At 38.9% G+C, this 27,660-nt stretch overlaps 3 protein-coding genes across 13 annotated transcripts; 1 reads left to right on the top strand and 2 right to left on the bottom strand.

The window, feature by feature from the left end:
- On the bottom strand, positions 1 to 9,883 carry LOC123519678 (histone-lysine N-methyltransferase SUV39H2-like). The gene is made up of 12 exons (XM_045281171.1): positions 9,687 to 9,883; positions 8,171 to 8,317; positions 7,791 to 7,932; positions 7,068 to 7,351; positions 5,767 to 5,921; positions 5,295 to 5,487; positions 4,693 to 4,902; positions 4,286 to 4,417; positions 3,839 to 4,073; positions 3,428 to 3,540; positions 2,315 to 2,471; positions 1 to 2,176 (listed from the first exon to the last, which is right to left on the bottom strand). The coding sequence occupies exons 1-12, from the start codon at positions 9,744 to 9,746 to the stop codon at positions 2,019 to 2,021; spliced, it is 1,986 nt and encodes a 661-aa protein (XP_045137106.1). The 5' UTR covers positions 9,747 to 9,883; the 3' UTR covers positions 1 to 2,018.
- Positions 1 to 27,152, bottom strand: LOC123519679 (fatty-acid amide hydrolase 2-A-like). 11 transcript variants are annotated; one of them, XM_045281174.1, is made up of 14 exons: positions 24,947 to 25,235; positions 21,532 to 21,651; positions 20,744 to 20,925; positions 20,489 to 20,619; positions 19,820 to 19,908; positions 19,129 to 19,346; positions 18,665 to 18,776; positions 18,266 to 18,420; positions 17,889 to 18,032; positions 17,240 to 17,341; positions 16,909 to 17,079; positions 16,594 to 16,776; positions 13,929 to 15,327; positions 1 to 2,010 (listed from the first exon to the last, which is right to left on the bottom strand). In XM_045281174.1, exons 2-13 carry the CDS (start codon positions 21,629 to 21,631, stop codon positions 15,229 to 15,231), a joined length of 1,686 nt encoding a protein of 561 aa, XP_045137109.1. In that variant the 5' UTR covers positions 21,632 to 21,651; positions 24,947 to 25,235; the 3' UTR covers positions 1 to 2,010; positions 13,929 to 15,228. The 11 variants fall into 11 exon arrangements, with proteins under 11 accessions (XP_045137109.1, XP_045137108.1, XP_045137116.1 ...); XM_045281173.1 differs by having other exon boundaries at positions 24,720 to 25,235; XM_045281181.1 differs by lacking the exons at positions 21,532 to 21,651; positions 24,947 to 25,235 and adding an exon at positions 27,087 to 27,152.
- Positions 10,250 to 13,126, top strand: LOC123519681. Its single transcript, XM_045281183.1, has 5 exons — positions 10,250 to 10,379; positions 10,766 to 11,604; positions 11,727 to 11,862; positions 12,021 to 12,227; positions 12,404 to 13,126. The coding sequence occupies exons 2-5, from the start codon at positions 10,773 to 10,775 to the stop codon at positions 12,756 to 12,758; spliced, it is 1,530 nt and encodes a 509-aa protein (XP_045137118.1). The 5' UTR covers positions 10,250 to 10,379; positions 10,766 to 10,772; the 3' UTR covers positions 12,759 to 13,126.
- Positions 27,153 to 27,660: the final 508 nt, after the last annotated feature.

Here is a 27,660-nt window from a genome sequence, read left to right on the forward strand (position 1 = left end):
TACAACAGCTTCATAATAAAAGTATATTTAATCTATGGATGGAATGCCATCCTTACATTCGCTTCAAATACGACAACTGGTGTACAGATGCACTCTTTCTACAGGAAAGCATCTCACTGCAATGACACCGAGGAACAAAAATACCCTTTTTCTTGCTGCACAGTATGAAACACTACTTGCAGGTATCTATTCACTCCAGCCATGACATTTTGTAAGATAATAACAAACAGTTGTACTATAACAGTTCTTGCAGACACTAAGCTAAGTTTATGCACTACCTAGGTTACAAACTATAACTCACCCAGTGATGTATACATTTGTACCTTCACACCAGGCATTGGAATAATGATCAAATACAATACACCACAGAACCAATGATCTAAATGAATTGGCACTATCAGTTTACAATTGGCTCATTGCACAGCACACAGCGTCATGCTTTCATTTCGCTGTGTATCACAGACACACGACATCACTGTCTGGAGATCTCACAATGCTATCATGCACTGTGTCCTTGAGTCCTTTGCAGCCTTCAAGTAGCAAAGGAATATAATCTCATTTCAGTTAAGGAGATGGATTTCCATGGGAATACAATATACTTATTACATTTAAAAATTCTTTCAAAATTTTTTTTTGTTCTACATTAGATGCTACTCAGAAGAGTACATGATACTTGACTACGTAATACCATAGCTTTGGTGGGGGTCAGATGAATATATGAAAACAATAAAGAGCAAGAATGCAATGAATTACCATACTGAATCACCTTAAAATATTGGGCAATTTATAAATCATTAATGAAAATGGAAAAAAAATCTAGACTAAAAATATCTTAGACAAAGATATAATTTTAAGGAGAGTAAATTATAATTCATGTAAGTCTGAATAACAAACCTGTTAGCAGTAATCAAAACCAAACTATGAGTAATTTTGCATGATCTCAACTCATGCAGAAACAGTGAGAGCTGTTTGAATGCACTGTCAGCATCAATAAACATATTGCTAAGTGTTTAGTTTACCAATAGCACTATCAAAGTCCTATTTCAGTAATACAGCCTAATAATCATCTTTCATGTTCACTTTCCCCTGTACCACTGGATACCCTTGTGCTGTCCAGCGACATTTCAACAGAGAGAGAGAGAGAGAGAGAGAGAGAGAGAGAGAGAGAGAGAGAGAGAGAGAGAGAGAGAGAGAGAGAGAGAGAGAGAGAGAGAGAGAGAGAGAGAGAGAATGTGTTAAAAATATTTGCATGTATATTACATCTACATGCATGTTAGGAGTATGAATGATATATGCAAAAAAAGTAGTCATGCTGGTGCTCAGTACAGAACAAACCAAAGCCTCACTACTCCACTGCTGGCATTGCTAAACATCTGCACAAAACAAGAAAGGCTCAGCTGTGAAGCTTTAACTATAATTTTGCCATCTTTATTATTATATCTTTTTATCCTATTTATAATTAACCAATATCCCCATTTATTGATATGTGTTTAGTATAATACCTTTGTTGCTCCTATATTTCATTTCTGCATCTAAATATTTCTTATTTACTTTTTGAAATATCAAAGGTGACAATATAATGTCCTCTACTTGTACGTACTCTATGGAATAATTTGCCCACAGACCATAGAACACTAGAGAGATCCTACAGCTATTTCCTTTCAAATATAAGTATAAAATTACTTAAAGAAAGCACACTAATGTTCTCATGCTCACCCCACTCAAGGCCATTCCCTGAGGAAGTAACAGCAAATCAATTAAACTAAACTATCAAAGTCCTTGCTAAGAGTACTTCCAATAAATAAATACGTCAGAATTTGAATGAATGTTGATTAAATGAAATATATTTCTTAAATGTAATAAACTTATAAAGAATCTATTAATGAAAAAAGCAATACTGAATTTGAGTGAGAAATTTTTTCAAAACAGTACTGGATAAAAATATATACAACACTTCTAGCTCATGACACACCCACATATGTACATGCACACACACACACACACACACACCTTAAAAACTAAAAGAAGTACTGCCTGCAATTAGCAGCTCCACATCTGCAGAGAGTTTTGCCATACTGGAGTCCTCTGTTACCCTTGGGGGTCTTCATAAACAGTTCTGGAACATCCTGTTCCTCCTTGCCTTTCTCTGGTGTTGTAAAGCTTTCCTCTTTATGCTCTGAAACATCAAAAAACAATGTGGAGGCTAAAAAGTAAAACAGAGAAGTGAAAAATTACAACTACATGAAAGGAAATACAATTAAGGATGCACAACATGAATATGTTTCCCTAATTCTAGTAACAACCACATAATCACCTTTCTTCACGTTTGATTCAGATTCCAGTCCCGAGTTGTAGTCAAAGGTGAGTTCTTCACCTTTCTTGATATCCTGAGTGGCAAACAAGGCTAATCTTGGCATGTCTGGATCGAGGCAGTCCACCCAAACATTATATACAACCAGATTGGGATCACACTGCAAGCAGAAAAAATAAATAAATAAAAAAAATCTTTTAAATCTGTGTACTGTGAGTACACTGATCTTTCTTTATACCAGATTGACAATATCACACAAAAGGACACAGGCAAATCACCAAACACTCATACAAACATCATTCACCCTCTTAAGGCGGCGTCACACTAGCACTTTTTCTGTCGTCTTTTTACTCTTCCGTCAACTCTTTCCGTCGTCTTGAGTCAGACGGAACGCATCGTTTTCATCTAGCGCCAATTTTTAATCAAAATAAGAACTATGGTTTCTAATCAACACTTATTAAAATTTTTTTTTTTGTTAAACGGAAGAATGCTATTATCATGGCATGAAATTTAAATGAGTTGGTGAATATATGTTTGCATACTTAGTTTTCTTTTTCTTCTAGCCTAGCAATGAAAAGTTCCTCAGTTGTTTGTGTACATTTCCAGGGGAGTGCGAATGTGCGATGCTTTTGAATATTTTCAAGGCAACTTCCAAGTAGCTGGCCAAGATGAGCAGTGGACAAAACACACTGACGAATTTCTCATAGAGTATTAGAGGTCACCGTTGCCTTTGGGATCACAGAACAGCTGATTACAATATAAGGTGCAAAAAAGCTGCGGCTTGCTGGGGTGAATGAGAAGCCATGTTTGTTTACAATTGACAAGCGCGGCAAAGGCGGAAGCAAGCGTGTGTGTGACGGCCACCATCTGCAAAAGTTGACAGTCGTCAGAAAATTGACGGAAAAAGAAGATGGAAAAGTGCTAGTGTGACGCCGCCTTTAGCTCCACTGCCACCCCCCACCCTGGTAAAAAGGAAGTCTTGAGGACAACACCACTACACTCCAAACCCTATCAAACAAATAAAAAATTTTCCAGTTCCTTTCATCAATGTATTTTCAGGCACGATACCATGAGGATCACATAAGGAAGTCATCACTAATCACAACAATAACTTACTGAGTGGTTGATGAAGTGGGAGACATTACCAAACTTGGCAGCATCAACAGTGTATGGATTCTGGTCACCCTTGTTATAGTCCAGGTCAAATAGATATGTGCACCTCTGAGCATCTGAAAGAAAATAAATATTAGGTGATTAGCTGTAAATCCTGTAATTATCTCATGCAATGTACATGAACAGATAGAAAATAGTTCACATGTATATATATATATATATATATATATATATATATATATATATATATATATATATATATATATATATATATATATATATATATATATATATATATATATATATATATATATATATATATATATATATATATATATATATATATATATATATATATATATATATATAATGCTTGAATACCTGATGTGTCAGTGGTAAGGCTACACTACTAACCATAAATCCTTCCTCTTCTTTCTGCCTCTTCTGAAGTTATAACCTCTCCAACATATTCTGTCACTAAGGAATCTTTCTTTATGTTTTCCATCGCCTTCACTCCCCAGCCACGGCCATTGGCAGTGCGGAAAATACAGAGGCTGATGGTGCGGCCTTTCTGCACTACTCTGTTTGAGCAGTTAGGGCCACACAAGCAACGCTTGTTGCACTCATAAATGGCAGTGCCAAGAGAGACCTGAAGGGGAAAGGAATGTCATATTTTCAAATATCATTACACAAATCACATAAAGAAGTTGCCAGGACAAAACTGCCCACCCATTTTAAACAATCTGATTTCAGCTGCTCTTTTACCGAGAACAGAATAGAGATAATGTTATTCCAAGCCAGCTGTCAAACTAGTGACTTTATGTATTTCCTAGCAGAAGTAAAAATTAATGTTAGTTTTACCTTGACTCTACCAGCTTTGTTGTAAGGAGCCCATGATCCCATCTGTGTAGCACAACATCTTTTGTTGTTGCTGCAGTCTTCACACTCACAGCCAACCAATGGGTCAGATGGAATGGTGACTCCTTCTCCAGCCTATAGGGACATTAATTAATATATTGTCAAATTTCTTCATGAGTATTTTTACCTTCTACACTGCTTGTAAATCTGTGCATCAAATGATCTTTCTGGAGAGAGAGAGAGAGAGAGAGAGAGAGAGAGAGAGAGAGAGAGAGAGAGAGAGAGAGAGAGAGAGAGAGAGAGAGAGAGAGAGAGAGAGAGAGAGAGAGAGAAAAGTGGCTTTTAAAAACACAACTCAAAGCCTCAACAAGCAATCTATCACTTGAATCCAGAAACAGGGAGGAACACACCCGGCACTCATTGATGTACACAAAGTCCATGGGAGGCATTTCAAGGTCAATGTTGTTCTCCACACACAGCTTGGCTGGGTCAGAGCAGATGGAGTTGATCTTCCTCTCCCACTTCCTCAACTCTGCTAATTGCACTTCTCGTTTTTTCTTGACATCATATGAAATCTTCTCTTCCAGTATCATTTTCAGCTGCTTTTGGTATCTCTCTCTCTGTGAATCAAGAGTGGTTATGTTACTGCTCCATAAGGATTAGGTAGACATCCATCTATACACTGGTCTGTCAAACACATAAAAGACTGTCCTACACGAACCGCCACACACACTCATACACACATCATTCACACTCTTAGATCTGTCAATGTTTGTGGAAAGTGTAATAGTACAATTACAATTAAACTCTGAAACTTCTTCCTACTTCTGACTTTTAACTGTTTAAAGAGGGGGGTTTCAAGACACTTCTCAAATTTGGATAACCATTTCCTCACCAAACTCTTAAGAACTAGCACCTTTAGCGAACCTTTTTTTCTTGATGTTTTTTGTTATACAAAGGCAGAATCACTCATGAAGTAGTTAGGTAATGCAGAATCAATACTTGGGCTCACCTTCCTTGAAATAATAGCTCTCTCAATGAGTTCATCCATGTCTATTTGAGGCTTGGACACAGAGTTTTTAACTGAGAAGATCTGTGCCAGTACGGAGCGGTACTCTATTCTACTGTCGTCACAATAGTGTTCAAACACTGCTCGTCGGATGGCGCCTTTGATGCTTGGGTCATAGTGCATAAGGAAACAGAAACTGGGAAAGCGAAAAGGAACCACCATTAGACATATTTGAAGTAATCACAATAAACACATCCATAAAAAGTGATGAGAAAGGGCACTTCCTAAAACTTAATCCAAATTCCAACACAAGAATGAAATGATTATTAGGCTGATGTCTATTCATACAAATGGCTTTCATCTGTGGAAAAAAAATAAAATAAAATAAAAAATAAAAAAAATAAAAAAATCACACACAAATCCTTACAACAGTTACAATGCACATAACTGTATAAGTTGACATGAAGTTACTCACTCCTCTAATTTCTGATCTTCCTTGTCCCTTTGCCTGAACTTGCTTTTGAAGAATTCCACCAGAAGCTCCTCACAGCTGGTCAGGTTAGAAGAAGGTTCCCAGGTGTTGTCCTCAGGGCCATAACCTTTCCAGGTGACATGGTATGCGTAGCTACCCTGCAGACCAAGTTTGGACCTTAATGAATAATCTATCCAGCATTCTTTCAGAGCTTTCCTACATGTGTAAATAAAATTGGAAATAATTGTAGATATGCAAAAAATGAAAGACAGAAAAACAAAAAAACAATGGAATAAAGCACTCCAGCAGATAAGCAATACAGGCAACCCCCGCTTAACGAACGGGTTACGTTTCTAAAAAACGGTTCGTTGCTTGAATTTTCGTTAAGTGAACCAATTATAACAAGTTTGACCCCTGACTTCAACTTCAATTGAGATTAAACAAAGCGAGAATGCATCATAGTACAGTAAAAGGTTTAATGAAAGCAAAAATTATGAAGTTAAACATTTAAACAGTTTAATTCAAGACTAAGTCATCATAATGTACACTAATGTATGCATGTATATACATAACTTTATAATGTTGATGATCTTAAATCTATGAAGGGAGGGAAAGTGGAGAGGGAAAGACGCTAGCTGGCAACCTGTGGAATGTAAACAATAGGCTCATCATTGTACCGCATACAAATCTTATGTACATTTCCACAAGACTTTCCATTTTATCCATTCCAGTCACGAGTTCGGGTGGTTCTTTTAGCTTGCAAGGAAGATACAGTCTCACCAGCCTTCTTAATTGAGTCTGCTGACTTGAAAATAGTAGAGACACTAGATGGAGTCAAGCTATGGTGGCAAGCAATGCTCATGTCTGTGAATAATATCCAGCTTCACTTCGAGAGTAAGAGACTTCCTTTTCTTAGCAACGCTAGGCAACATTGCAGGGCTGGTTGCAGGGCGTTTTGATGGCATGTTGAGCGAGGGAAGATGAGCTGCTGCTGGACACTGTTATTGTTTTGAACTAATAAGAGCGGGGAAGGGTAGGGGGAGTGAGCGAAGTGCTTTTTGTCCATGAGAGACCATGGTGTATTCAAAAGCTTGTCGGCTTGCGTGATACGGCAGGGCTTTCAAACTTGGAAAAAATTACCAGGATAAAATTTTTTTAAAGTGAGTTTGGTGTTTGTTATACAAGCAGATGGTAGTAAAAGGAAATGTTCGTTGTAGCAAAATTTTGTTGTGTGAACGTTCGTTAACTGCGGGTTGCCTGTACTTTAGACCACATCTATATTTCTGAAAAGCAGAATCACCAACCTGGCTTTTCCTCATGTCTACTATACTCTGCACTTCAAACTCTTCCTCTTCTTGTGGCTCGTCACCACCTGAGTTCTTGCTGCCATCTTTCCTGGTCATGTAGTCATCTATCAAGGTTCTCCGCAGCCTCTTACTCTTGGGAGACGGCAACTCTGTGGAGGTTCTACTTTTCCGCTTCCTGTCATTGTCTGTGGTGTCTAGAGATGTGGCCAAGATCTCATCATTGCCAACCTCTGAAGCTGGGGGAGTGATGCTTGCAGACCCACTCACCTTCCCAGGGATTTCTATACAAGGTAGGTACACTCATGTACAAATAAGCTTACATGACTGCACACAGTAATATCATCTAATTATGGTAGTAAAATAAGAAAATGTGAAAATGTTACTGAAAAGTTTTGTAACTGTATACACAAAAATCCTGTAATTATAATACTACAATGATGGTGACAAGATCACCTGGAAAATCTTATTTGGCTGCATATACATATATCACTTAATTATAGGCATAGAATGACAAAAGTAAAAACTCCTTAATAATGGATAAAAAACATGACTGCATGCATATGAAAATAATAATATAATAATAAATAAATAAAAATTAAAGATATTATTGGAAAAAAAGGCTAAATACAGAGAAATTACCCAAATATGAGCATACATACTAAAAGAGTGACAATATTAGAGAAAAACCTGTTTTATGATAATCATGAGAATGACAGTTACCTGAGTGGTCTGGTGTGTGTCCAGTTAGTTCAGGCAAGTCAGCTGCATTCAGTGAAACATTTGGGCTGCTGACTTTACTCTCAAATTTGTTGCCAACTTCCTTCTTCAGCAAGTTACCCATACCCTGCAGCTCACTCTCAATCTGGAAAACATTGTATTCATAATAATAATCACAGGCACAGTTCTCTTGCAAGTGAGGTACAAGACTGGAGTGTGTTGAAATAGCCGTATTCATAGCCATCTGGGATACAACCACTACCTATGGAATAAGGATACTGGTAACACTACACTACCCACAGGAACAAGACAACTGTGGAGAGAGACTGGCTGCTTTTATTATGTTTGCACTTCATTCAGACAAAGATACATGAATGGCTTACCTGTTTCAAATGCTGAGCAAATGGCTTAGTAAGCTCAGGATGTGGAAAGAAGAAACTCTTTGTCTTGTAGTCATTGAATGCCTGCTTCAGTTTGTTAAATTCTTCATTGAACTCAATGAATGAAGAGTTCAGTTTCTTCAGGGATTGCTGAAACATGAAAAATAAAAGTTGAAAATGTCATATATAAGAAGACTGACCCATCATGGTTCTTTTCTAATATTCCATAAAGGATACTTAGAGACCTGTCAAGAGTACCACTGAGAGAACAGTCATGAGGTACGACAATACAAACTGATCTCAAGTTTATTGGCACCTATGGATAATTGGGATCCCAGGCACACATCCCTAAACTTCCTTTGAATATCAGTGATTGGTTTGACAGTACATGTGTGTGTATCTGGCTTTCTACACTCTGTACATGGCAAATGGATGGATTAACTAATGTATACATACTATTTTCATCTCTCCATCTCTCTCTTTAATGCATTAAGTTTTACCTTCTGCATTATATCTATTTTTTTATTGTCTTCATGGGGAACACTAATGTGACAGACTTTTTATATTGTTGATTGTAATAGTAGTAGTCATTCATTCTGCTGTGCCCTATCCTCCTGGACGTCAGTAACCATGGACCACCTGCTTCGGTTTTGTGTTGCTCTGAAGAAGTCCACACGCATCATTGCATCTAGCATCAACTTACCCAGTCCATCAACGTACTTTTCTCTTGGTCTTCCACTATCTCTCTTTCCTTCCACCATTCCCTTTACATTAAGATTTTCCAGCCCTTATCTTATCACATGGGCAAAGAATTTTAAGTCTTTCCCTCACTGTCTCTATCATCTCCCTCCTATCCTCCACCATCTCCATTTGTCTACCATAGTGGTATCAACATTATTGTCATGCATAATTGCTAACTCACATTGGCAGGCCACGAGCTCACCCACTCCAGGGAGAGAGGAAGAGGAAGTTTGGGTTATGAGGAGGGAAGGTTGGATCTTTAAAAATAACATTGATCAGAATTCTGTCCAATAGAAACATAACACAACTCTCAGAGAACTTATGCCTGCTCCGAAAATATTGCACATACATATAACACCACTCCATGACCAACCTGAACCAGAAACCACGTCAACTAACCCATATTAAACTTAAGGGAAGAGAAAAGGATTAAACAAATCATTTTAATTAGGTACACAGAGGAAGAAGAACATGCCACGGTTGGAGCCACCCTTAAGACCAACCAGACAGATATGGATATACAAACAGACACACAAGCCCCATTTAATACCCGACCTAAACAACGACACGGGGGAAAAAAAATCAAATTTAACCTAACATGCTTAATTAAAAAAAAAAAAAATCGGAGAGAAGCATGCCACGATCAGAAGCGCCACTGAAACCCACCAGAATAGATAGATTAGTAAAAGAAAAACAACAGTTTATCTCTCAGTACCTCTACGCATCCCTCCCCACTGGCGTTTCAAAGATGCCATTCAGCGCTTTCCCCTCCACTTACCAATTTAGCCTGAAATACGGGACTGGCCGTCATTTCCACCTTGCTGGCCTCCTCCTCCATCACAGAAGGCGTCCGGGAATTGGTCTTCACGTCTCCAGCTAGTCTAGTGGGCTAAGAACTCAGTGATTCATTCTAAAGCTTGAGGTAATCCAAATACTAGAAACAACGCGCGGGAAAGCAGCGTAGAGACTGCTGGCTCAAAGCTTTATTTTTTAAGCCTCACGGGACATTCAAATTCTTGGACAATGAACGGGGAATATTTGAAAGTATTATTTCATCTACTTGTGTTCATGTAAATTTAGAAGCTACTTATGACTTTAAAGATTTGTAAGAACAACACAGATTATAGTAAGAAGGCTGTGAATAAAGAGAGAAATATATTAAAATTAAAATTATGATAATGAAGCAATTTTGATTAAAAGTATATAAAGAAAGAAGCAGTTATTTAATTAAGTCAGAAGTATATGAATATTATAGAGAAAATTTGAAATTAGGAAAATGTGCTAAATGAAGGTTGAACAATAGCAAAATATATCAAGTTGGGAAACATATAGAATAATAATATAAATACAATCAAAATTAGATGCATATATTTATGAAATTATAGAATCACTTAGACACCAGAACACAGTTATGTTTTGGTTTTGAAGGATACAAATATTGATGTCCCGTGATCTCTGCCAGGCTGGTCAGGTCAGTTTTGGGGGCTCTGAAAACTTTGGAATTAGTGTAATATTAACCACAGCCGCCTGAAATGTTTAAGATATGCGTCTTGACACAAAGGTTAAAGTGATTTGGATGAAAAACACCAATGACAATTTATAATAATGAATCATTTGTTTACGTTTTGTTTGTTTTAACCTTGACTTTTTGCTATTCGTGGCGTGGCATATTTATGTATTTGTTTCTTTTTTTGTTAACTTGTTTAGGTTTGCTTACACAGTGAGATGCTTTGTTGTTGGGAAATGTACTTGTTATCCAGTGTACGGGAAGTTGTGGACCAGATAAGAGTAATTAGTGGCCAGGTGACTCATAAACCTGCTACTACTACTACATTAACCGTGTCACCTCTCCTGCAGGGGCACCATGTCTGGCCGGGACACACCAGAGAGTGACCAGCACAAGGACCTCAATAGGAAAGTAGTGGCCTCTGGGGTAGACCAAGTCCCTGCTTCCCTCCCACACCCAGACGCAATTAGTGATCAGGTAGCACAAGATAGAAGGGGGACGATGAGAGAAACTCATGTAAATACTCAAAACTTAGTCAAATCTGATGGGAATTGTACTGAAAGTTCAAAAGCTCTGGATACTGAAGGAAAAGGTGTATCATGCATCCAGCCAGAGAGAGTTGGAATCCTTACCTTAGGGGACGATAAAGCTGAAAATGCAGAAAGTGACAGTTCTTCCATCACAACCTCCGAGGATAAGACTGGGGATGCTGTAACGCACGTCTTTTCCATTCGCTTGACTAAGGAGGACAACCATGAAGAGCCACAACCTGGATTAGATGCTGAATCTCAACCGGCAGCCTTAGAAACAGCCAACACCCAGGTTCCTCCTCCTCTTGATGCAACACCAGGCAAACCCAGAGCCAAGGGTAAAAGACAGAAGGGTTTTGGTGCGGCAAAGGATGGCAAGGACTCTGATTCCTCTGTGTCATCAAGGAAGAAGACATCAAAGAGCAAAGCAAAGATTAAGTCTAAGTTTGCACCTGGAAGTCTAGAATACATTGAGGAACGACTGTGTGGGCGAATCTTCTCAGGCTGGGTAGAGGAACGACAGTGGGTGGAGAGTTTAAGTGGGTACAGGGATGTCATAGAAGTGGATGAGTGGGAAGTGGAGATGAACCATCAGCTACAGGCCATAATCTCCAGCATTCAAGGCGTGCAGGAGGGAACTAAGTGGATCAACATTACTTGTGAGTCAAAAGCTTCTGTCAAAATAACATTCTTGATCACTTTTTTTAGAATTGATGTGAAGAATATGTCTAGACCTTTTACTCGCTTATACTATGATGTTGCAATATGACATTCCTTCCAGCCCCCAGTGATACACCTTACTACCGGCTGTGGGTGTTGCTGGAGGCACCCCCAACTCCTGGCCACTACTGGTACATCGTCAAAGGGGTAAAGTTGCAGCCTCAATTTGGTCTCATGATCTTGGTGAAAGAAATCAGGTAATATACTTTCGCTTGGCATTATAATCTCCATGTAGTTCCTATTTTATGGATAATTTCCTATAATATTTCAAGATATCTAACAGATTTTATGACAAACAGAATGATCCAGAGGAACTTTGAGTTCGTAATATCTTAGCCGATACCAATATTTCCAGGACTATTCACCCTCATGATGGCGAACTGGCGGCAGCAAGGCGAGCACGTATTAAGAAAGCTTCCCAAGGTGAATCAAGGAATGAACTAGAGAGTATGAGTGACTTAGTTCAGGACTGGATGCATCAGCTCTCCAGTCTGAGGCCAGCCACTATCCTCTCAGCGATCACCTCAACGTTGACTTTATCCAATATCAAGGAGGCAATTAGGTAAGGTCTCCATTACTTTACAGGTGTGATTGTGTAGATTTACTGCCTTGCTTTGGTTTAAAGTTGCTCCTCAAAGCAAATTTGACATGAAAAAATCTTCATTATAGCTACTTTTGCTGGATGACATAAAAAGTTATAAAGAAAGTAATTGTTAAGAATTATTTGTGTTTTTGCAGGTTCCTTGTTGTGCTGGTAATGACAGTGGTGATAGGTCTGGTAACCTTTGTGAGAGAGTTTCATGTGGTGGGGTTACGGTTCATCAGAGAGGCGGGGATCTTCTTCCACAATGCAACACCTTTCCTTCAGACTTGTTTAGGATTCTTTGAAAAAATAGTTGGTGGCCTGTACCTGCTGGTGGCAATGGTGTACCGGGACTTCCGCCGGCCCAGCGCTCCACCAGCTTCCTTTGGTCCTCCTCCCGCAGCCCTTACCTCCAGTCCCCCACCTAGACCTCCTAGTGGCCCTAGAGCAATACAGTATGTTTCCCCACAGCGCTGGGTTGTCAAAACACAAAATAACGAGTTTACCTAATCTTGGAGGCTTTTAGGAGACTATATCCAAATGTATGTGATAAATACATATATCTTATATTTGATGTGGCCTGAGTTACAGGTGGGTGTAGTGTAGGTGTGCACTTCTTGCACAATAGTTGTTTTGGCAATGCAGTGTGACTTTTGGTACCTGTGAGATAGTCATTGATTGTATTTTAATTATTGGGATGTGGTTTGTTATTTTGTACACTGACAACATATATTTTTTTCCCAGGCTGTACACTGCAGCACTAACTTTCTGTAATAATGATTTTTAATTAGCACTGCATGTCATTACCTCTTATTTCTATGTGACAGAAATTGTCTTTTCCCGTTAAGTGAATGTGAATTATTAGTGTGGCTTACTAATATTATTACTAAAATTGCTCTTTACTTATTTTACTTATTATGAGATAATTTCAGTGTCTGTATTCAGGGAAACTCACTCTTATGACACTGCCTTCAAGAGAGAATGCCTCCTCTTCAGCAGCAGGTAGCTTGGACCAAATACTCATGGCATGCCACACACACACACACACACACACACACACACACACACACACACACACACACACAGAGAGAGAGAGAGAGAGAGAGTGTAGCAGTAAGCACACTCGGCTCACAACCAAAAAGGCCCGGGTTCGAGTCCCTGGTGCGGTGAGGCAAATGAGCAAGCCTCTTAATGTGTAGCCCTTGTTCACCTAGCAGCAAGTAAGTACAGGATGTAACTCGAGGGGTTGTGGCCTCGCTTTCCCTGTGTGTAGAGTGTGTTGTAGTCTCAGTCCTACCCAAAGATCGGTGTATGAGCTCTGAGCTCACTCTGTAATGGGGAAGGCTGGCTGGGTGACCAACAGATGACTGTGGTGGTGGTGAATTACACACATACACACTCACCATAGTGTAGTGGTAAGCACACTTGGCTCACAAATGAGAAGGCCTGGGTTCAAGTCCTGGACGCAAGGCAATTGGGCAAGCCTCGTAATGTGTAGCCCCTGTTCACCTAGCAGCAAGTAGGTACGGGATGTAACTCAAGGGGTTGTGGCCTTGCTTTCCTGGTGTGTGGAGTGTGTTGTGGTCTCGGTCCTACCCGAAGATCGGTCTATGAGCTCTGAGCTTGCTCCGTAATGGGGAAGGCTGGCTGGATGCCCAGCAGGCAGCCATGGTGAATTACACACACACACACACACACACACACACACACACACACACACACACACACACACACACACACACACACACACTACGAGGTCCCTAAGGATGGTGTGGTGTATTGAGATGAAAAGACACTGACCTAATACTTTGAACTTTCAGAGATAAAGGTTAGAAGCACAGAATGGAAAACTGGGGAACATGAAGCTTCTTTGAGCCACTGGCTGACTTTGCCAAATTCCAATGTTTTCCTTTTTGAAGTTTACCTGCCATTGGTGAGCATCTGGGAACTATTAGTTAGTAGTTGTTGTCTACAGGAACTGCCACATTAAGGTTTGAAGGTTACCTGCAGCTTCCTTTATTTTCATATATTGTAATGTCTAAAATTGTCAGCAATTTCATTAATGTTGTGTCAAGAATTTCCTTATGTGTCTGGCTCATGTGATTTTACCTTTGCTATAAAATTACAGTTGAAGTCATGTTATAATGGAGGCAAAATTCTAGTTCATTGTTGCACCTCTCAACATAATTCAGTGGTTGTTGTGCTGAATGTGTAAACTCAGGTAGGGGAAACAGTGGTGACAAAGCCAGCCGTGGTAATGATGGACCACCGAGGGAACCTTTGGGTCATTCTTTGGTTTTTGAACAGGGACAAACTCATTGTGCTGTATCTGGCATTGGGTAATAATTGCTATGAGCTGTGCCTTGAAACAAAACTAAAGAGTAATTATCATACACTTAGTACTAGTCATGGAGATTATTATCTTTGTATATGGTTAGGAAGTTAATAAATAATTTTACTCAACTTTCACATTTTTTTTTCCTAAACCATAGTTACATCTCGTGCATCAGATCATCTTCCCTGAATGTTATTTTTCCACTATCTATAAGCACAAGCCGTCACACCCTCTTCTCTGCACTGCTCTGCCCAGTCTGGTAACCCTCCTAAAACACCAGTTGTCTGTGCTCTCATTCCTCTCTCATACATGTTACATATATGTTTCTCAGGCATCTCATTCATATTTCACTATCCACATTATGCTATTCCCATAACCCACGTGTAGCCTCATAAAATTATAATACTCCCTCTTGTACTCAAATAAATACTCCACACTGATAAAATCAACAACAGACAAAATATTTTAAGTTATCAACACTTAAATACTATATAAATGTGCAAAAGTTATCCATAGTCAAACACACAATGATAAAAAGACATAAATCTTTAAAATCAAGAATCTTGGGTGAAGAAATAGTACTAAATAGATTGTATAGGACAAAATGTGCTCCAAGAAACACCAATATATTAACTTAAAGGTGAATCATTTAACTTCTGATGGACAGACCCAGCCACCAAAAGCTTTCTCTAACTCAGTGGCTACAGCCAGGCTGAGGTGGTCCTGGTAGTGGTTGGCCACAACCTAAGGGAAGGCAAGACCACAGGGTATTAGTTAGTCTCTAAATGTAAAACAAAATACAGGCAACCCCCGCTTAATGAAGGTTCACACAATGAAATTTCGCTACAACAAAGGTTTCATTTTACTATCATCTGCTCGTTTAACGAGCACCAAACTCATTTTAACACAGTTTTATCCAGATTATTTTTTCCAAGTTTGAAAGCCCCGCCGTATCAGGCAAGCCGACAGGCTTTTGAATACACCAGCACCTCGTGGACAACACCCGCGCCACTCACTGCCCCTGTTCAAAACAATAACAGTGTCAGCAGCAGCTTGTCTTCCATCGTTCAATTTACCACCAAAACACTGCAATATCGCCTAGCGTCGCTAAGAAGACCAGGAAGTCTCTTACTCTCGAAGTGTAGCTGGATATTATTCACAGACAAGAGGCATTGCTCGCCATCGTCTTGACTCCATCTACTGTCTCTACTATTTTCAAGTCGGCAGACTCTATTAAGAAGGCTGGTGGGACCGTATCTTCCTTGCAAGCTAAAAGAACCACCTGAATTCGTGACTGCAATGGATAAAATGGAAAGCCTTGTGGAAATGTGGTACATAAGTTTTGTATGTGATACACTGATGCGCCCTTTGTTTATGTTCCACAGTTGCCAGTTAGTGTCATTCCCGTTTCACTCTCCCTCCCTTCATAAATTTAAGATCATCAACATTATGAAGTTACGTACATACATACATTAGTGTACATTTTAATGACTTAAATTAAACTGCCTAAATGTTTAATTTCATAATTTTTACTTTCATTAAACCTTTCACTGTACTATGATGCACTCTCGCTTTGTTTACTCTCAATGGAAGTTCAAGTCGGGTTAAATTTGTTACAATCGGTTCACTTAACAAAGTTTCGCTTAACGAAGGGTTTTTTTAGGAATGTAACCCCTTTGTTAAGAAGGGGTTGCCTGTATAACTTTCAGACTAAAAAATGTTACTAAAGAGAAAAATGCAAACATTCAGGCTTCTTGGAAATATAAAATATCTTAAGACAGTTAAAGGAGGTAGCAATTTTTTTTCATTAAATACATATTGATGATTTCTCTATGTTATAATTCAGTCAAGCTGACTAGTGTGGTAAAAGTGAAACCATGAATTCTGTTTCTAAGATTGAAAAACCCTAATAAGTCTAACTAGAACTCTGATCCTTCTAACAAAACTACAAACAAAAATTATTTCTTATGAGTATACAATGGTCAGTGTGATATCTAAAGTGCAACTCACCTGAATACCAAGAGGCAGACCTTCAGAACCCAGACCAAGAGGGCACTGTGTGGAGGGGAGCAGCATAACATTGATGATGGCAGTGTAAGCAAAGTTGAAGGGCCTGAAGAGTGGCTGGCCATGGTATGGTGCCACAGTAGGATGGCTTGGGAAGAGCAGCACCCCGTCATCTCCTAAAAGCTCCTTGCATGCCAAAGAAATACAAATTATAGGTTTTTACGTTGGCATGAAAAACAGATCAATGGATTCAACAAGCTCCTTTAAAATATTACACCACCTGCAGACTCCCAATAAGACAGCACTCATAGAACTTACTTTCATTTCCTGCTTGAGGTCATTACACATAGCAAGGAGTTTGGTGAAGTTTTCTGTGTGTTTGTTGTGGTTGTTGAGTTTCTCCAGCACACCAAGCAGCAGCGCAGCAAAGGTGTGCTTAGAACACCTCAAACACCACTTGACCAATTCTGTCCACACGTTGATGCTTCCCTGAGGTGCACAATAACTTTAATACAGGCAGGAATTGTAATTCATGAATAGAAAACAGTAATAGCAATACAGATACTATGACCATCATTACCTATAGCTTACAATTAGTGAATAAAGTACAATATATTGATATCAATACAGGTTTCCATGCCTGCCTTACCTTTTTCAATGCCAGTTCTTCGCAGAATGTGTGGGCTTCTTCTACACTACCAAGCTTGGCAAAATATATAAACACAGATGCCTTTAGTTTCTTGAGAGTAATCTGTTGAAGGGACACCAAAAGGAGAAAACAGTGAGATACCTGCTACTATTCCATGTGCTGTAATCTCCACATCACTATAACTGCATTACTACCTAAGTACTGTGAAAGGCTTACAAGAATTTATCAGTGTCAGGTAACAGTGCCACTCACAATTCATCCAGGGAACCTTTCTCTGCACCACTGTTAATAAAGGCAGAGGTGTGTACTATATTGCTTACAACACAGGTGACTGGCTTGATGGTGTCTCTCATTCCTACACTCAAAGATATGGAGTGAGTGGTCAGTCCCTTTCTCTGCCACCTTCCCAGTTATTGCTAACCAGTGCACATTTAAGACATAATAAGCCAAGAGTGAATAATTCCGATTACTGTTACAAGTGGCATTTCACATGAGGAATTACAGTGGATTTCATATTCTGATCTGTTTCTCTGACTCCTTTAACCTTCAGTGAACATATAAAAAAACAAAAGCTAGGAATTCAACCATGCCCATTACTGACACAGAGGCATTTTAAAACAAAAAAATTTGAATGGATTTTGTACTCTACCTTCTTAGCCTTGATGCCATATGCTTTCTCAAGGTGCTGGACAATCTTGCGCTGAGCATCTCGGAGTTCAGTCTGTACGGGAGTCACCATTGGGGAGCCGCCGTCATCCTCTATATAGAAGTAGCGCAGGTTGCGGATGTCCACCTGCAAAGCCCTAAGAGTCAAACATGGTATGCTGGTATACTCTGGAACTCTGCCTGCTTCTGTATTCCCTACCACAACTGACTTGAATTGTTGCAAGAGGAAAGTTTCAAGACAACCTAAAATTTGGGATTACCCTTCTAATCATACTCTTTGGGGAATGGCTCTTTTAGAGAGCCTTCCTTTTTTAGCTTTTTAATCTGCAGTAACTATAACTCTGAAGGATTATAACCAACCTTCTGGTCAAGCTTCAACATATGGGAGTTGCCAACGCCAAGGACCTTCAGGATGGGACCAAGATCCTGGGAATACCTACACATTGGACCTGTTACCAAAAATTCCTTGGCTTCCCCAGAGGCCACTGGCTCCTGCCCAAGGTTGCTCACTATACCTGGAGCACACCAGTACATTCAGTATTAGCAGCATGAATTGCACACTCTTCCATGTTAGTACAATGAATAACACTGAATGGTAATAGGAAAAACAGTTAATTCATTATTAATAGGATGAACAACACTCTTACCTGACAGATACTAACAAAGGTATGAGTAATTTCGTATTATGCTTTCATCAGTGACCATATAGGTAAAAAAGAGACAATACTGGACTCCTGCATACATTCCATTCAGGCTCACCATAAGTAGGCTTGTGGCCAAATATTCCATTGAAGAAGGAAGGCATGCGGATGGATCCCCCAATGTCAGAGCCGATGCCAAATGGAGCACCACAGGCCGACTGGAGGCAGCCCTGTGAGAGGCAAGCTGACAATCACTACCTAGCGCCTCTCCTCTGTAACATGGCTATTTCAGTATTGTTTGCCAATATGTCTATTCAGCACTTATAGCTAAACAAGTACAGAGATAAGCAACAGTGGGAGAGGTGAATAAGAAAAAAAGAGGATACGAGTAGATGAAAAGAGAGGCAAAGAGAGAGAAAACAAATATAATCACAATGTCACTATTTATTTCAATCTTGTCAGCTACTGATAGTTAAACAATTACAGAGATGAGGAAGAACAGGAGAGAAGAGAAAAAGGGAGCAGATGAAAAGAGGCAAAAAAGAAAATACAAATATAATTACACAGTAGCCATAGACTCACCTCACCACCAGATGAACCTCCAACAATCCTACAGTTGACATAAGGGTTGTTGGTCCTTCCGTATATGGTGTTGGAACTCTCCCACCACATACACAGCTCAGAAACATTGGTCACACACAGGGGAATACCACCAGCCTCCCTCATCACCCTCACAGCATCAGCATCTTCCTCAGCCACCATGTCCTTCCTTATCCATAGTCCAGCTGTCTGCTTCAATCCTTGCCAGGAAAAACAAAGGTATAGGACAGAATAAGCTAAGGGAGTTCTTGTTTATTCAGTAATCTAAACAGTGTGTAGTAATAAATAATAGATAAAAACCTCGACAATCATGTCCTTCCCTATTCATATGCTTGTTGTACGCTTCAACTCTTGCCAGGAGGAACAAAGTTGTGAGATAGTATAGTGCAATGTGGGGTGTATTAAGTCCTCATTCAGTAATCCAAATATGCAAGAATAAATGAGGAAACCCATCAGCATATATCTACTTGCTTGATCTTCTATTATGAGAGCATGTATTCCTTCATATATCTGCCTCTAAACTCTGATTGAGAAAGTACTGACCCTAGTGACAACAATACATAAACAATCAGTTACTTATAGCCATAGGATTTTATACTATAAGAGAAAGTAATAGTATGATAAAAATGACATTCAGCTTGACAAAGTTTTCTATTCAAGATGTAGCACAAACCTTTCACAGCAAAGCAGTCCTTGGTGGTGAATGGCACACCCAGGAATGGCTTTGTCTTGGCCAGTGTTGCCTCATCCATTGTACCAAGGCTGCAAGATAAAAGTTAGTACAGGAACCTTCAGAAGCAAACTTAAACATTGTTTCAATTATTGTACCAAACCTGCAAGATGCCAATTAGCAGAAGAACCTTCAGAAATGAACATTGCATTCATTATACCAAACTTGCAAGACACCAATGCATACAGAAACCTTTACAAAACATGAACACTTTTTAAAACATCTGATCTCTAAAATGTTAATAAGGGTAGCACTTATAAATGGAGATATACATTAACAACATTCATAAAACAAACATGAATATTTTTTAACACAAGTGATTTCTAGATATCATTAAAGATAATAGTTATGATGGACATACACACTAAATAATTATTTATATTGGATAAAACATCAGACTCCTAAAGTAATTATCAACACATACATGCAAAATAAAAAGAAATCATACTAAGTAACACATTATGAAGAGAAATACACAAAAAAATAGGAAAGATTAATACCAAATAACACATTGGGGCACCATGAAGGAAAGTAGTTATGACCACAAACTCAGACATTATTCAGGGAAGAAGTCATGAAGAGAAGTACAAACAGAGTAAGGAAGGTTCATACCGAATAAGTTCGTCAACTTCCTTTGCGTCTTGCAGAGCGTCTTCAAAGCGATCGTCAACCACACAGTTCAGGATCGGATTGATTTCTTTAATGCGAGCAATGAATGACTTCACTACCTCCTCACTGGTCAGCTGTGGCAAGGAGAGATGGCCTCACTTCAGACAAAAACAAAAATTCACGCATTTCTAATTACAGAGACTGCCAACTTCCCTCACTTTTTTATGCTCTCATCTGAAACATAATAAATACCAATACCTTTCTTGTCCTGATCTTAGTTGCAAGAGCTGTTGCAGACTCTAGAAGCACAAGGTTGGTGATGGGAGGCAGAGGGGTGTGTGTGATGCCATGGTACATGATGCCAAAGATGAGTCGTGACGCAGCTTCCAGGACAAGCCTGAAGGTGCGCAGCAGCAGATCCATCCACCACATCCTGTTAACTAAAGAGAAATGCCAAGGAAGTGTGGAACGACTGGCTATCTTTCTCTTCTCAAATATCACCAACTCATACAGTGACTCGGCATTAATTTAATACATATACACATGTCTGTACAACCACACCCTAATACCTGCCATGTATAGTGTTAAATATTTCATTACTAATTCATATCAAGAAATCAGTAATCATAGTTTATGGTAGATATGCAGATGTAAGGTAGCTACACAAGTCCATGCCAATACAGCCACTGGAGCCAGAAAGAGATAGGTAAGCAGTGTTAGAATCTGATGGCCAGGGGAGCAGCATGGGATGGGGCACAGCACATACATTAAGACACTGCACTTATGTACATATACCAAGAGACTTTATTTATCAAAAGCTTTGAAATGAATGACAGTGTGTATATGTGTTTCTTATTTATCAAGAATATGCACAAAGTATTTTCAATGAGTGAAATAAGATTAACAGATTTCACTATAGCAATGCAGCCTTGAGCACACATAGCACCATTATGTGTCAGACACAAATCAAGTGCTTGTTTTGTCTTGCACTTGTTCCAACACACTGGTGACAATGACCACACCACCACACCAGCCTGAGGTCTGACCTGTGCTTGGGGTCTCCACCACCTCCTGGGTCGCACCACTGTGCCGCTGGAAGTGTGAGCGAAGACGGCTTGCCTGCTTTTTCAGACCTGAGCCTGCCATGCCAACTCACTACCAACACCCTGTCAGGGCACACAACCTCATCACAATAATAACAACCAATTTTCTTAATATAGTAGTTTTCATGCTTTTAAGTTAATACTGCAGTGTGCCTCAAGCTTGGATGAGTCATACTAATAATGTCTTTGGTTTAAGAAAGCCTCAGACCTCACAGTGTTTGTCTCCTTAATGATACACAAATATGTACACTGAAGTTTGAAGGTATTAACGTAGAGAGTAAAGCAGTATAAATTACTCTTCAGTACTCTAAAGTACGTATAGCACTATATACACACGTAGGACTACGTGTCTGTCTAAGGATCCACTCCCTTGCACACCTTTCTTTCGTCGTCTTGGCAGCCTGTGCTCAAGGCAAGATAGGCTTGATGGCTGCACAGATACATAATTCATGCAGTTCACCATCTTGGAAAAATTCGCTTCAATTAATTGTTCTCTTAATGAAGTGAAATTCTATCTCTTCCACAATCTGGCTCAGCACGACACACGGCTCTGCTGTCTGGTCACACCTGCTGCGTCACAGACTCATGTGAGTTTACTTCCCTAAACATCTCTTCTCTCTTACTCAGCATAAGCTCCACCCTCAAAGATCTTAAGTTGCAAGACACTGAACTTGACAATGTATGCAATCCTTTCTATACACTTTCCTCTTAAAATACAGTTATTTGAGTAGCTGAGCTACTAAAACAAATAGCTTATCACAGATCATGTAGGGACACTCCAAACTCTGCTGAAAATGACAAATAATTACTCCTTAAAGACTTTTGGCAAGAGGTAAGTCTTATCTTTCCATGTGCTGTGTCTGGGGAAACCTTCCATGAAGCCTCACAAGCATACTTCCTCTCTAAGTACAAAAGGGAGGCCACGTGCCTTCTTAAAGATCTCATCTCAAGATCATACAACTTGAAGTGCTTCCTTACTGTAAGTACATAAGTATGAACCCATAAGTGTTGTAGAATACCATATTTTTCTAAATCATGTTAAGGTTTATATATATGTGGAAATGAGTCACTGCTTTCCTTCAGATGTGACTGTATGTGAATGTAATGCAATACAGGAAGTATATTTCATTTGAGTAATAAAATGTACAACTGCTAATCCAGTTATTAGATTTCAAACAATCTTTTCATAAATATTTACATTTTACCTGCACCAAATAAAACATCATAGCTACATAAGATATTAACAAGACAGCCATTACTGATCATGTCTGTTTACCTATTTCAATATTACTATAAAACATGGTTGCTACTAGCAGAGCTGAGGTTAGATGTATTAGTAACAATCTGTACCCCTTCAGTACCAAGATGCGTTTTCATATTCATTCTGCTTACTATTTAGCAATTTTATACAGCTTCAGAAACTTATGTGATGATTAAAATAGTAAAGACTCTGGGCATTAATCTTCTTACCTCCATAGACCCTTCCTAATGTCAATAAAATTGTCTAATCACAACCCAAAATCATGGTAAAATTGGGTCTCATTATTGAAGAGTTAATTATAAAATCAATATACGTAATTGTGTTATTGCTACTGAAATAATAAAAAAAAAAACATACAAGGTGCTTTAGCTACAACAGAGAGAGAGAGAGAGAGAGAGAGAGAGAGAGAGAGAGAGAGAGAGAGAGAGAGAGAGAGAGAGAGAGAGAGAGAGAGAGAGAGAGAGAGAGAGCATACCAGGTATTAGAGTTGGCCTTGACACAGTTACATAACCCATTCAAGTCTACCAACAAACTTGACCTGAATATTTTCTTTATGAACCCCCTTACAAATCCCCAACAAACCTTTCTACTACAGCTTCTGCCTAACACTCGCCAGCCTTCTTACTAACAGATTTTCTTTCACTTAGGTGTGAATGATTCTAAACTTAAACAAACTGCAAGTCAACTCATTCTTACACCTAATGAATCACAGCCTAAAAATTCTCTACTAGACTTTTCTAAGCCTTAATTAGTTTATTGGTCTATATATATATATATATATATATATATATATATATATATATATATATATATATATATATATATATATATATATATATATATATATATATATACCAATAAACCAATTAAGGCTAGAAATTAGTAGACTATTATAGGCTAGAATAACAAAGGCAGCGTGGCAGGCCTTGTGTTATTCTGGCCACTATTCAGTGAGGCATACAATTGGTTGTTACCTAAATGAAGCATAATCAGGTCAAAAAAAAAAAGAATATATATATATATATATATATATATATATATATATATATATATATATATATATTCTTTTTTTTTTTTTTGACCTGATTATGCTTCATTTAGGTAACTAACCAATTGTATGCCTCACTGAATAGTGGCCAGAATAACACAAGGCCTTAATGCCACTCTGCCTTTGTTATTCCTAGCCTATATAATCCAATAGGTCTAAATGTCTGGAAAGAGGGAAAAAATCAGATGCAGAGTATTTTCTGAAACTTCAATTTTCTCAAGATCTGGAAACTTTTGATCTTCCAAAACCATCTGAACCTGAAAATCTATCTTAATACTTTACTTCATTTAGGTTACTATATTAACATACTAACTGCTTCTTGGATATACTCAGGAATACAGCATTACTTTGAACTTTCTTGTGGGTATTAAGAGATGATTATTTGGAACCCTTTTGGAACAGGTACTATTTTCATTCATCAGATCCAGAACCTTTTTTGACATGAAGCACAGTAACAAAATATTCAGATGTTACTTTCTGATTATCAAGGTGTTAGAAATAATCTCTTTTGATGCTAGCACTTATGTCTTACTGATATACATATTATACTCTGAATAGGTGATGTTTTGAAGTTTGGAGAGTATCAGCAAGAATACTGAAATAACTAACAATTTCATCTGAGGGTTAGGTCAGATAAGGGGAGGTTAGCTACAGTTAGGTTAGGTTAGGTTGAGATAAATTCACAAGAATTTCACCTCCAATCCTTTCATTATGTACACCATTATCAGAAAAAGAGCATATTTTCACCCAGAAATGGTCACTCAAAATTGTTAAGCTAACGTTATTTTGACATTCCCGATAAGTTAAACTATTAATACCTACTATATTCCAGACGCCAATGGGTGAAGGTAACAAGGAGTCTGCTGACTGGGAGTGACTGAGCGAGGAAGATTTGCACTGTCACGCATGGGAGGTAATGCTCTCAAGTGTCAGATGAGGAAAGTGCTTGTGAAAGGTTGCAGACTACGGCTACCCTGGTATTTCGTATGTATACACCACCTACTTAACTGTCCCGAGTAACGCAGTGTTGCAAACCTGATGTCACGTACAGGAGGCGAGGTTATTTAGTTTGTAGTGTCAAATGAAGAAAATGCTTGCGAAAACACTGTCGACCTTGGTAGCTCTCTTCGTGTTAAATTTATATACTGGTCTGAGCAGAATAACATAACGTGAATAAACCAAGGGATCACGTATATATATATATATATGGTGAGGTTTTCAAGCTTGGAATGTATCAGTAGTCTGAAACACTGCACACTTGCTAAACTCCGGTATTTCACATGTTAATCCTTCACTTGACAGGGCAGTCACAGAGCGTCAACTATGAGCGGCGAGGTAAGTTTGGAATGTCAACGGGAAAAATTGTTTGTGAAATATTTGGGCCATCCTTGTATTTCACAGGTTATTATTATTTTTTTTGTACCTTGAGTGGGTAAAGAAACAGAGTAGCCGAGAGGGCGTACCACATATAGAAGGCGAGATAATGAGGGTTGCAAGATATCAACAGAAGAAAATTCCTTGCAGACTGCATGCAGATGTGTGTTGCCTTTATACTTTACTTCAAACAATCACTACTTACTTGGTTAGGCAGAGAAACAAGCCAGGCAGGTGAATAAACCAGACATCTCTTACCCGACTTTCTCCTCACGTTTCAGAGAACAGAGAGAGAGAGAGAGAGAGAGAGAGACGAATGATCAAGTGGAAAAGGACTATAAAATATGAAAGTAAAGAATATCTGATTACCATTCCCTCTCCCTGTTTGACTGGCCAAAGTGACTGTAACAAGTAAGTAAACCAGGTGAGTCACGCATGGGTGGAAGGAGGTGCAATTGGGGGGGGAGGCGTGTACGTCTGACGGAGAACATTGACTGGCACTATACACCGCGACATGCAACATTCCTCTCTGGCACTTACTCACACCCCTAATGTCATTAGTCAAGCTACATGGAACCATTTAGATCAATAATTCTTATAAATGGAGGAAAATCTGGCAATTAACACGCACTCGCGTAAGAGTGCTTTGATTAGGTGGGTTCACATGTGCCAATTTGCGACTGAAATACAAGTCGGTAGAGTTTTTTACTGAATATCGGTGGCTAGTGACTGGAGAAACCAGTAGCAATACAAGACCAACATGTTGGTTTTGTTCAGTCGATTTGCGACCTTATTTACGTCGTGACGTCACAAAGATGCAAGAGTTAGTGAGGGAATTGAAATGAACACATACTGTAGGACCCTAGAAACGAATTATGCAGTAAAAAAAAAAAAATAAATAAATAAATAAATGAAAAAAATGTATACATATATATATATATATATATATATATATATATATATATATATATATATATATATATATATATATATATATATATATATATATATAAAGCTTGCGCAAAGCGTCGTTCGACGAATTAGCTGCTACTCTCCAAGAACTTTTTCCCTCAGAGCAGGGTGTTGTTAAGGTGAGTATTGAAGACTTGTCAGGATTAAATTTGAACGGAACTGTGCACAGTCTTCTTAACATTAGTGTGTGGTAGACACTCTTTTCTTTCTTTCTACTTAGCCAGGGACGTATCCACAGGAATTTTCTTCGCTGTTGACTCTTCCGGTACGTGCCAAAAGAAGAGCAAGTTCGCAACCTCCGCTTCAGCATAGTCACTGGAGGAAGACATCTTGGCGGGTAGCTGTTCTCTCTCTCTCTCTCTCTCTCTCTCTATTTTTTACATTCCCGCCAAGGCGCCAACTGGTCGATACTTTCCAGTTGCTATGTGTGACGTTTTCCGACTAGAAGGGCTCAGTCGATACTTCTAGCGAATTGCAATTTCAGTCGTAAATTGACACGTGTGAAACTGCCAATCACACTGTAGTTTCCAAAGCGTACAGATCTAGCTGGGGATTTATGGATGGTTTCTCCTTTTATGATGTAGATATATTGTTATAATCTGTCACTAAAAGCACAAGAACACCTTTAAAGCCAGTGTAACTTCAACTATAGTATCTTTTTTAATAACTCCATTGAGAACACAAAGAATTAGACTCTTTCCTTAATTATTTCATTTCGAGTTCTAAATTCTTCAGCCTTCCATTAGTCTTATTCTCTAACTCAAGTTGTACAGAGCCATGTATTTGGATAAGGAATCCTCGTAAATGAAATGAAATGGAAAAGAAAACAATAACTGATCATACCATGCACTAACTGCCGTGTCTTCCCCCCACGCCTTGGTACTACAAACAGTCTTCAAACAATCTAATCTCCTTTACCAATATCATCACCTCCTCCAGCTGTAATAATCTTATCTCGATCCATTCCATTACTCTCGGAGCCTCAGTAATCAACCGATCTATGCTTATTAGCTTTCCTTCTATCATATATTACATTTAATTATAACAGATAAGGGCGGTAGTCTATATAACAACAAACACCGCTCGATCCTGGTAAGAGAAGCCACATTCTCCAATGTGTCTCCTCGTCAATGATCGTCATTAGTATTGTTCCCAGGTGTAACAATTTAAGTTGGGCTGATGCATGGATAGGTAAGCGGCAGTAGTTGGGCAAGTGTGTGTGTGTGTGTTAGGGACGGGCGGGTACCCGGGTAGCTACCCGGATAGTAGAGTATTGAGTATCGAGACGGGTACCCGGGACGAACGAAGGTTGTCGGGTAATTTTCACGGGTATTTCTTATAATATTAGGCATCCATTCTGGTGTAGAGAGTACAGATGTGCGCGATTACGGTGAAAATATTTAATGTCTAGACTCTT

This window comes from Portunus trituberculatus, chromosome 45 (assembly GCF_017591435.1).
Source record: "Portunus trituberculatus isolate SZX2019 chromosome 45, ASM1759143v1, whole genome shotgun sequence".
Lineage (NCBI taxonomy): Eukaryota > Metazoa > Arthropoda > Malacostraca > Decapoda > Portunidae > Portunus > Portunus trituberculatus.